Here is an 11036-nt window from a genome sequence, read left to right as displayed (position 1 = left end):
ACACTTCCCCTCTTTTGCTTCTGTTGTTGTTGCGTGTGCTGCTGCTGCGGCTGCGGTGGTGGCCGCGTGAGAGTGAGGGAGAGAGAGCCGTGCACCGCCCGCACACACACGCGTCCTCTTCTCACTGTGTGTCTCCCGTTGCATGGACTCTCGCCCTCACCTCACCCCACGAAGCACACACAATAATGTGCCCATTGTATATATGCATGCACACCCATGCATGCCCGTTGGTGCTCTCTTTTGCACGACACGCACCGCTGCCGTCCTGCCTGGCTGCATGGGCGGAGCACCGTAACTGTTTTTCTTTCCATTGCATTGAGTGGGCGACCTCTCTCTCTCTCACTCTCTGCGGCATCGTAATCGACGCCACCAGCACGCAGTGAGGCAGCGGAAGCCGCCATTGACACGAGTGCGACCGGAAGGGGACACGTCTGCTGTTGTGTTTCGAGGGGGCGCACCGTGTGGCACAGTGGCGTGCCCAAAACCTCCTCGCGGAGCCTGCACACGACACCGGGCACTGGATGTGGGGTGTTTGCGTCATGAAGGACACTGCGGTGGAGTCCCTCCTCCCTGCAGGTGGACGGACGCCTGAGTTTCCTTTTGTTCTTACTCAGGCGGATGGCTGCGCGATGACACCACAGCGAGGCAGTTGTTTTCACCATGGCGGGGCAACATCTGCAGGGTTGCGCATTGGGAATATGAACGGCGAGTGCAGTAAGAAAGGGAGTGTCATGGCTCTTTTTTGCCGCGCGAATTGCGGGGATTTTCATAAAGCATGTGATTGCACTCCTTTCTGTTGTGTTGGAAATTACCATGATGCGCCGCTGTTGTGGCGTGTGTGATTTTGGGTGTCTGCGTGTGGCCGTGGCTGCACCGAATTCCCTTCCCACTTTTGTGTGTGTTTTCGTGTGTCCGTGGCGATATGCCCGCACGTCCTCTTGCAGAGTGTGTGCGGTGTCGGCGGTGCCACAGGGGTGCGGACCGTAGTCAGCGGGATGCGTGGGCGAACCCTCCGTGCACACCACGTTGCTATTATTGTTTGCTCTCACCAACACTGTGCTGGGTGGTTGGCACCCGCGCGCCGTCGTTGCGGCGGTCCTCGTGCATGTGGTGTGCGTCGCACACTGTGTGGATGACTCTCTTGCTGTGGCTGCCCGTGATGTCTGTGCCTAGTTACCCCATCTCTCTCTTATTCTCCTCCTGTTTGGTGGTTAGTGTTCAGCTTTGACTCAATCCAACTAAAAGAACAGAAGGAAGCAATGCCTGGAAATCAAGCGTCTGCTGTGCCGCAGGGAGATATTCGGAGGAGAGCGAGGCCGGAGTCTGAGGGTGACACAGGTCAACCCGCTGCGACTCGCGGAAGAGTGGAGGATGTGCGGCGATTAATGTGGGCTCTTGACAGTCGGGTGGAAGGATACACGCCGTGGGAAGACTACGAGTCTGTGTACAATGCGAGGTGGCATCATGTCATGGAAGTTCCTGGCGGCGAGGGGACGGGAATGGAGGTGCATGAGGGGGAACCACCGCGGTCATGGACGTACAAGGCAGTTGGCCGAACCCTCGAAAAGGATGACGGTGTGGAGCCATCCGGTGCACCACGTCTCAGGCTGATGGTGCTTACCTTGGGCAAGACATGGTTGTTCTTGTGCGGGATGCAATTAACGACTGCTATGTGAACTGTGAGGTGGATCGAGTGTGGCAGATCGTCAGCGGCGATCTCACCGAGTGGTTCAGCAGTCGTCCTGAGGACCACTTTACGCCTCATCCGCGTGTGTTGATTGGGACGCCCGGTATCGGGAAGTCGATGGCTGCCGGTTCGTACCTCCTCTACCAGCTGCTGCACTGCGATGCGGACCTACTCACTGTGGTTGTGTTCGTTGTTTATGGAAGTGAGGCATACATGTTTAACAAGACCACCGAGACGGTGACAAGTTACATGGATATGTCCATGATGATAAAAGCTGTGAAGGAACTGTCTCGGCGCGGGATGAAGGGGTATATCATCTACGACGTGGGAGGTAGGTTAGATTCTCCGTCTCCTTTTTTGCCTCCCGGAGGCTGGGGCATGCTTGTGGTGGCAATGCCAGAGACAACAAGTTACGTACACTGGGCGAACGAAAAGAGAGCCGTACGAATCATAATGAATTGCCCCGATGAGAGCGACGTGAAGGCAATGTGCGTTTGGATGAAGCGCAATCAGCCTCCGCCGCAGCAAGCGAATACTGGCGAGAGGTGAAGGGTCGCATGGACAAACTGGGACCTATTCTTCGCTACATCTTTGATGAGGGACGTTATAAATATTGGATTGCAAAGTGCCACAACCTTGTGGATGGAACGACCTCTTGGGGAATCCAGCGTTACTTTGTTTTTAGAACTTCCAAACTCTGGGAGGATAATAAGGTGCTTGAATATCTTGCGAGGATTGTCCGAGCACGAGGAGAGCGCAATGGCGAGTCGCCCTTCAATGCACCGATAACTGCCCACCTCGCAAGTAAAACACTGTGCAAGTTGGCACAGTTAATGACGCAGGCTGAGTTTAACTTATTTGTATCGAGGATCAGGGATTGTCTCACGCACGCAAATTTTGGGAAGTGTGCCATGTTTGCATTTTTGAATGTGGCCTTCATGGCTGCAATGAGACGTAAACTGAAGGAGCTGAAGCCCCCAACACGACGTCCGTCACACCGCTGTGCGCTGGAGGTGTACTCGCAGGAGGGCCCCACCAGCCACTATTTTTTGCCGTCGGCGGAACGCATTGGCAAGAAGACTTGTATAAACCACCGGCTGCTGTACATACCGGAGGTCGAGAATTTTCCGCTGGTGGACGGCTTTTTCTTCATGGACTCAAACCCAATGACGCTGGTTGGGCTGCGGATGGCTACGGCGGGTGGGCACCACACCACCGCCAGCACTGTGCGGCAGTTCACTGAGTGCCTGGCGGCATATTTTAATGGCTGGGAGGAATTTTCCCGAGACATGTCGTGGGAGATGATTTATGTGCAGCACGCAGACAGCACGCCGTTGAATGACTGGCAGAGATGTGATGTTGTAAATTCCGATAATGTGAGCAAGAAGGAAAGTCAAAAAATTGCGGCGTTCTGGGAGGAGAAGCTGCGCCAGTACCAAGTGTCAATACCATCCAGAGACGTTTGAAGAGACGAAGCGCTCCGGAGTGAGGAATAACCGCCGAAATAGGAAAACAAATTGGGGAGGGAAAGGGGCAGTTTTGATTTGTGGTAAGGAAATATTGTGAGATTTATTTATTCTTGGATAATTGTGTGTGTGCGTACGGTGCGGGCGCACCAGCACAAGACGGCAGTATCTCGCACACAAACGCCAAAAGTGTCCAACACTATCGAACATAACAGTGACAGAAGAAAATTAGGGAGGGAGTGGGGTTGTTTGTTTCTGGTGAAAACATTGGGTGGTTTTTATATAGTATGTTGATTGTGTGTGCATACAAGGCACAATTGTAGAATTGCCCCGGTGTGAGGGAATCATTGTGTTTGGCGCTGTCGCAGTACTACTGCATTGCTTGTTTTCCTCTATTGTGTTCTAAGGCCCATCACGAACAGAAGCATCTTAGCGGGATGGACGAAGGACAAGGTCTATTGGAGAAATGGCGCTCTCCGTGTGACCGCATGGGACGAGGCGCCGCGTCATGGGTGGATGGGGATCCGCTTCCGCGTGTGTCTCTTTGGGTGATTGCTTGCTCGGTGTGCGTAGTGTGTTGGCTGCGGGGCTGTGGCCGTGTTCCGTTGGCCGTGGGATTGAACTGGAGGCGGTGGCGGTGTGTGCGTTTGTTGTGTGGAGGGCCGAATCCTCTTACCCGCGGACTGACAGCACTGCGATGGTGCCTGTGTGTGTGTGAGGGCTGGTGCGGGCGATGCTCCTCTGTGCTGTTCCTTCCGGATTGCCTTGTGCCCCGCTCTCTGCGTGGGTGCTCTGCTCTGGTCTCCACGAACGTGTCTGATGTATTGCCGCTGTTGCTGTCCCCTCCACCTCTTGAAAGCACACGCTAGGAAGGTAAGACATCAAGTGCGAATCGCTACTGTGAGATTCGAGGGCTCTGAAGGACCAACAGCACACACACATATTTATGTGCTCTCACGTGCTGCTGCTGTGAAGGCACCCCGCACACACTACCGTCGCCGTGTGACCGGATCCAGCGGAAGGAGGAGGGAAGGAGGAGAGAGTGGGAAGCAGAGGCCCAACATGTCCCGGCATCACTTCCGCTCTGCGGTGCTGCTACTCGTCGTGATGATGTGCTGCGGCAGTGGAGCTGCGTACGCTGAGCAGGCAGGGGCCACTGTCGATCCATTTAAGGGGAGGTCGTCGACACCGCTTACTAATTGGAAGGAGTTTAACGAGGCCTGAAGGAAAATCACCTCGCTCCGTGTTCCTGGCCTCATTAAAGTGGGTGAAGATGTATTTGCCGTTGCTGAAGTGCAGTGCGGGGAAAAGGATTGAGCCGGCAGCCGTGCTGGGATTGTGTCAAAGCACCTGAATATAAGTGATGACCCATTGGATATTTCAATGCCGGATATAAGTTTGTTTTGCATGCAACTTGGGGACACCGCCGCGAATAATTTTGGGACAACAGAAGTGTTGCGACCAACGACGCTTGTGTTTGGGAACAGTGTTTACATGCTCCTGGGAAACTACAGCCGTACAAAGCCGCAGTTTCAGGGTGAGAATGAGCGGGGTCTTTTGCTTTTGAAGGGAACTGTCTCTGACGAGGGTGGAAACAAAAAGAAACTTTTGTGGAATGAGGCCCATTTGGTGAAGCCTGAACCCAGAGGAGATTCTCTTTCCTTGACCGAATTAATTGGCGGTGATCGGGCGCTGTGATGGGTGATGGCGCGCTTGTGTTTCCCATGCAGGCCAAAAACAAGGATGGAACGAGCGTTTTGCTGTCTATTTGTCTCCCCAATTTAGGGAGGGAATGGGAGCTTTCACTCGAGACGCCTGGTAACGGCTGCAGGGATCCAACCCTGGTGAAGTGGAAATACGAAGACGAGGACGAAAGACTCTTCATGATGGCTCATTGTGCTGGAGGCTACTATGACGTTTACATGTCCACTTGGAATGGGTACAATTGGAATCCAGTTGGTGAGCCAATTACTCGCGTGTGGGGCAACTCACATGATCGAAAGGGGTACGGCGTCCAGAGTGGATTCACCACCGCAACCATTGAGGGAAGGGAGGTGATGCTCGTGACCACGCCGGTGTATGCAAAGGACAATAAAGGTGGAAAGGGTCGGCTTCATCTTTGGGTGACGGACAAGGCACGTGTGCACGATTTTGGGCCGGTATCCCGTGGAGGAGATGACGCCGCCGCCACCTCGCTGTTGATGAAGAGTGGGAAGGATGAGCTGATTTTACTGTACGAGAAGAAGAATGGTGACGGATCATACAATCTTGTTGCTGTGCGCCTGACCGAGAGACTGCAGCGGATAAAGTCTGCGGTGAAGACATGGAAAGAATTGGACAACGCCTTGGGAGTTCCCACTGAAGGGCTGGTTGGTTTTTTGTCCAGCACATTGAACGGGACTGCATGGAAGGACGAGTACCTCGGCGTGAATGCCACAGTGGGGAGCGGAGTGACCAGCACGGAGAGCGGTGTGGCTCTCAAGGGGCGTGGGGCAGGGGCGGAGTGGCCTGTTGGCGACATGGGGCAGACTGTGCCGTACTACTTTGCGAACAACAAGTTCACTCTTTCGGCGACGGTGACCATCCACGAGGTGCCGAAGGCAGGCAGCAGCCCCATTCCTTTGATTGGTGCGAGGCTGAACGAAAAAGACAGCACGGTGCTCTTTCAGCTGTCGTACACGAGTGAAAGAAATTGGAATCTCACACTTCACAAGAAGGATTTTTTGGTGAAGCCGTCTGGTGATGTTGGCAATTGGGAAACAAACACGACAATTCGAGTGACGGTGCAAAAGGATAACGATGATGAATGGCTTGTGTACGCTAATGGGAGAAAAATATACGAGACGGATGAAGAGGAAATGGCTCAGGACAGTAACGCTGATCAGTTTGGTACACACAGGATCTCACACTTCTTCTTTGGTGCGGGCAATAAGAAAGATCAATAGGGCAGCCATGTGACGGTGGCTGATGTCCTTCTGCACAACGACGCGCTGTTTGGCGATGACCTCGGAGACCTCAACGCCAGGACAGTCCCTATTCGACATCCGGCTACCGAAGAACTGCACACTGCGGTGGAGGTCACGGGGACGGAGGAAGAAAAAGCAGACGGCCACACAACTGACGACTTCCTTGGAAGACGTCGAAGAGGCTCCAATTGCACAGCCGACTGACTCTCAGTCTGTCCGTGTTCTTGCGGGCAGTGAATCGAGTGCTGAGAATGTTACGGACGAATTGCGTCCACGCACTGCCGCTAAAAATGGCACTTCCGTTCCAGAAACCAATCACTCAGCATCCGATGGCAGTATGAGTCCAGAGGACCGCCTCGTCCTGATCACCGACGCGAAATTGATCCTGCATGATTTGAGTGGTGATAGCACTGCGCGTGTGCGCGTGTCTCAGGCGTTGCTTCTTCTTCTGGGGCTGTGTGCACTTGTGGCAGTCTTGTGATCCAAAGAGTGTGGAATTGCGACTCCTCACGGGGATTTTGTGCCGCGTTCCCCGCGGGTTCTTCTTTTTTTTTTTCCTTCTTTTTTTAGTGTTTTGTTGTAATACTCAGTAATTCTTTTTTCTTTTTTTTTAATTTTTGGTTGCTGCACACTGTAATGAGCGAAGTTTTTCCCGCTCTTGTTTGCTTTTGTTGCCTACACGCGGTGCCGGCCCTGCGGCTGTGCGTCCCACGGACTGCACGAAAGGGAGGATTGGAAGAAAAGGCCGGATGCCGCAATAAAAGTGAGGGATGTTGTGTGGGCTCGTGGAACAGTGCAATTTTTTTTTTTTATGTTTTTGGGAGTTTTTCTGAACTCCTACCCTTTTGTTTCTTTTTTCTTTTTTTTTAAATCCCTGCGGAATTTTTTTTCTCTGTGCCATGTCCACTGCCAGTTTGTGTCCTTGTGTCCCTTTTCTTGTCCCTCTGCTGACCGTGCCGTTGAAATGTCCCTATTGCCTCTTTTTTTTCCCCCGCTAGAGGCACTGATGTTCCGCGACGACGATTGCTTGTGTTCCCCATTGCGATGGCACAAGGGTGACTGGGCGCCGGCCTGCTGAGTGCACTCGGAGGGGAAAAGATGGTGTGCGCCGTGCTCCATTTGTGAGTGTGTGTGCCAATCCGTCGGGGAAGAGAGAAGTAAAGGACAGTGCCGTGGACTTGCATGCGCTCCGTCCCTCTCTTTGCGGCCGTAGGTCTGCCGTGCGCATGGCTCTATCTTGCGGTGCGAAGTTGATGGCGCTGCTTCTGCGTGCGTTGTGCGGCGTGTTTCGCGTCTCCATGTCTTTGCCCTTTTGTGTGTGGGAAAACTGTGGGAGAGGATGTGTTCGGGGAGTGAGTGTGGGTGGCTGCCAGCCTCGCTCCGCGCATTGAGGAATTCCATACACGTGGCTTTGCTTGACGGCGTTTCGCGGCACCCAGGGTGTAGCGAGGAGGAGGATGAGGAAGATCTGTTGTGGGCAGAAGGTGGATGGATGGGACAGTCCCCTTCTGTGTCCTTCCCTGTGCTGTTGGCATTACATACTGAGAGCGTAAATTTGAGGGAGTGCGGGAGGAAAGGTTTATTCCGCTTTGTGTGTGCTACTCAATCGTCGTCATTGCAGGCTGTCGTCACGGTGCGTTGTGGTGCGGTGCTGTTTGATGAGGGGAGGACGCGATGCCACGGCTGCTGCGCACAAAGACCATTTATTGCCCCTGCACCAGCATTCTTGTTTTTCGGTTTGTGTGAAATTTTTCTTTGCTTCACGATGGATTTATTGGAGGAGCTTTGGTTTTGGTGCCTGCTTCACGGAGCTTTGCCTTTTTTGTCGGTTGCGGTTTTTCCGCGTGATGCTAAAGCGTTTGATGGGGTGTTTACCCTTCTTTTTGAGTCCTGCAGTCAGTCTTGTTTGCTCATGGCGGCAGCAGTGGGACTCTGCGGCTGCGTGCTTGCCGTGCGTGTCTCATCTTTTGCCGCTGCTCCCTCGTTGTGTTGGTGAGGAAGGAGGCGAGCGACTGCGTTGGTGAAGTGGCGCCCCAGTGGAAGAGGGAAGGCACCGACCGCACGATTGACGTGGACCCCTTTCCCCGTGTCTGAGTGCCGCCACCGTACCACTTTATTTGTCCTTCTTGTGTGGGCCTTGTGCGCTTATGGTGCCGCTGTTTGCTGCGCAATGCCGACCCGTGTGAGGGAGGAAAGACGCCTTTTCTGCGGGCGAACGGCGAGTCCTCCACCCCTCTTCCACGTCACCATTTCATCCTCGGACGCGCTCGATGGCCGCCGGTTGTAACGCTGCCACGTGGTCTGTCTCGACCCTTGTGTGTCTTTCACGGCATCAGGACTGCTCTGTGGTAGAAACATTTGGTTACAAGAGCGGTGCCAATGGTCATGTGTCTTTTGCTGGGATGGCGCCACTCTGCATGGTTGTTGTGTGAAGCTGCGTGGGTGGTGGGAAGGTGATGGTGTTACTGGCGTGATTGTGGCGTCTGCGCTTTTTTGTGTCGGTGGCTGTGCATTGGTGGGGACTGTCTGTGACCGGATGCCTCTGTGTGTCACTGTGTTTATTTGCTGTTGCTCTGCTTCCTTCTTCTCCTCTGACCAATCATATACAGATAATTTGGCTTCACCAGCACAACTATCGTTTCAAGGTGTTAGGGATTAATTGCTGTAGGATTAGAAGTAGTAGGACAACGACCTTGCGGAATCGTGTCAATAGATTTGCCAACTGTAGGAGAGGATTTATTAGGCGGGAGTTATGGTTGACGGGGCAAGAGCGACACAACACAACAGCCCTGTTGATACCTGTTTGTGTCTGTGGATGCGGTCTGCGGTGGGTGCGTGTCCGCGCAGCCGGCACCGTGTGCGGCGCGGGGCCATTGCGGCTGTGCGTGTGGCGCTGCTTGTTGTGTTGGCGCTGGTTGCGGCGGCGGCGTGTATGCCCGCGGTGCATGCGGTGGTGTTGCGACTGCGGGGCGGCACGGTGGACAGAGCCATCACGGTTGGCCGCGGCGTGGACACGGTGCTGATGGACGGCGTGTCCATCACGAACGGCGTGGCTGTTGTGTTTGACGTGCCGGCAATGCTTCCCGGCCCGCTGCGCATCGAACTGAGGAACTGCGTGTGCGACGGCGGTGCGCAGATCTACGTGCGGGGCTACAGCGGCGAGCCGGCGAGTGACCGGAGCCTGGAGGTGAGCGTGAGCGGGCTGTCCGGGAGCTACTGCTCGCTTGTGTTTGTGCACAACCTGCCGGCACACACGAACGTGACGGTCCGTGACTCGACGATTATTACGCCGGGACCGATGCGCTACTCCCAGCTGGGCGAACTGACGGACGCGGTGGCGTCGCCGCTTGTGCTGCACGCGACGTCGCTGTTGCACACGCAGCTGCGTGTGAGCAACACTGTGCTGAGGTCGTTGCAGGCGGGCGGGTCGGCGGTGTACGTTGGCGGCGGCGTGGACCTGCTGTCGAGCGCGGTGGTGCTTGACGGCGTGTTGCTGGAGGCGTTGGGCGGTCCGACCGCGTCCGCGATGCGTGTGGCGTCCTCGTCGCGCCTCAGTCTGCGGAGCCACTCGGTGTTCTCCGTGACGAACGTGTCGGTAGTGAGCAGCGGCGGCGGCATTGTGCTTGGAGAGCGCCTCGCGGTGCTTGATTCGGTGCTGCGCTTCGTGGGCGTCGAGGGGTCTGTTGCGTCGTCGCTGGTGCGCTGCGACGGTGGGACGTTCGGTGTCGGCGGGTGGGTGGAGCTGCACGACGTGTGGGCGGTGGGCGAGGCGTCGTCGGTGGCGTCGCTGTCGGGTGTGACGCTGAGCGGCGGTGCCGTGTCGATTGCGCGCTGCGCTGCCACCGGCGCGACGCTTGTCTCCGGACTGGCGATCACGAGCGGCGTCGTGTCGGTGCAGTGCAACCGTGCCGGCGGCCGGGTGCTGCAGAGCAGCGGCGACTACCGCATGGCCGGCCTGTCCTCCGTGAGCGTGGTGCCGTGCGACGGCTGTGCGGCTGCGCTGGCGTGCTTTGATGCGCTGACGGCTTCGTTCACCGACTGCGTGTGCGGCTGCCGCGTCGGCGGCTTGGGCGAGGCGTGCCTGCCGTTCGACGTGCCGCTTGCGAGGGCCGGCGGCGGTGGTGGCGGTGGGCAGGATTGCGTGAGTGGCGTGACGCTGACGGAGTCCGTGACGGTTGGCGGCGGGCGTGCGACGGCGTGCCTCGACTCGGTGGTGTTCAGCGGGCTGATCACTGTGGCGGTGGACCTGCGCTTGATGGACGCGTTCGCTGACGCGCTGAACGTGACGCTGCGCCACTGCGTGCTTGCGGGCGGCGCACAGCTGCGGATTGGTGGCCTCAGCGAGAGCACGGCGCGCCTGATGCCCCACGCCCTCGTCAACATGACGAACGTGACGTCGCTGGAGGGCACGATTGTGCTGCATGGCGCGATGCCGCCGAACTCGAGTGTACTGCTGGCGAACTCAACGCTGCGCGCGACGGTTGGCGGGTCGCAGTACGTGCCGACGACCCCTGGCCATGCGGGATCCCGGTACGGCCCCGTGCTTGTCCTGGACGGTGTCCGGCTTCTGTCGACGCGGTTTGTCATGACGCGGTCGTTGCTGGTGTGTGGCGGGGGCTCGTGCGCTGCGATCCTCGTGGAGCGCGGCCTTGACGTGAAATTGTCCAGCGTCTTCTACATGGACAACTGCGCTGTCCTGTCGCGGACGCACGTGATGTACGGTCTTGCGTCGGACCTGCGTGTTGGCGGTGGCTCCTTGTTTTCGGTGCAGAACAGCTCGTGGAGTGCGCCGAGCATCGAATACTACGAAGGCGCGTGTATGTTCAGGGATGTTGCGATGGTTGGCGGCAGCGTGCTGCAGATTGTGTCTAGCGAGTTCCGTCTTGGCTTCGCCATGCTCATGGCAAACACGCTGAC

General features: G+C 56.3%; 1 protein-coding gene and 2 pseudogenes across 1 annotated transcript, besides 2 other annotated features; all 3 read left to right on the top strand.

The window, feature by feature from the left end:
* Window positions 1-11036: a sequence feature (areas not merged during assembly with more than two copies in the genome that could not be assigned to a particular haplotype).
* Tc00.1047053511563.30 lies at window positions 1258-3153 on the top strand (annotated as a pseudogene).
* On the top strand, window positions 4100-6460 carry Tc00.1047053511563.20 (annotated as a pseudogene).
* Window positions 6659-6738: a sequence feature (A-rich).
* On the top strand, window positions 8872-11036 carry Tc00.1047053511563.9 (dispersed gene family protein 1 (DGF-1), putative; the record flags this gene model as incomplete). Its single annotated transcript, XM_801515.1, has 1 exon — window positions 8872-11036. A coding segment is annotated over one exon (2165 nt), but the record flags the coding sequence as incomplete, so codon positions are not given.

This window comes from Trypanosoma cruzi, genomic scaffold (assembly GCF_000209065.1).
Source record: "Trypanosoma cruzi strain CL Brener 1047053517139 genomic scaffold, whole genome shotgun sequence".
NCBI lineage: Eukaryota > Euglenozoa > Kinetoplastea > Trypanosomatida > Trypanosomatidae > Trypanosoma > Trypanosoma cruzi.
The sequence above is the reverse complement of the archived record's forward strand: the minus strand, read 5'-3'. Positions and strand labels throughout refer to the sequence as shown.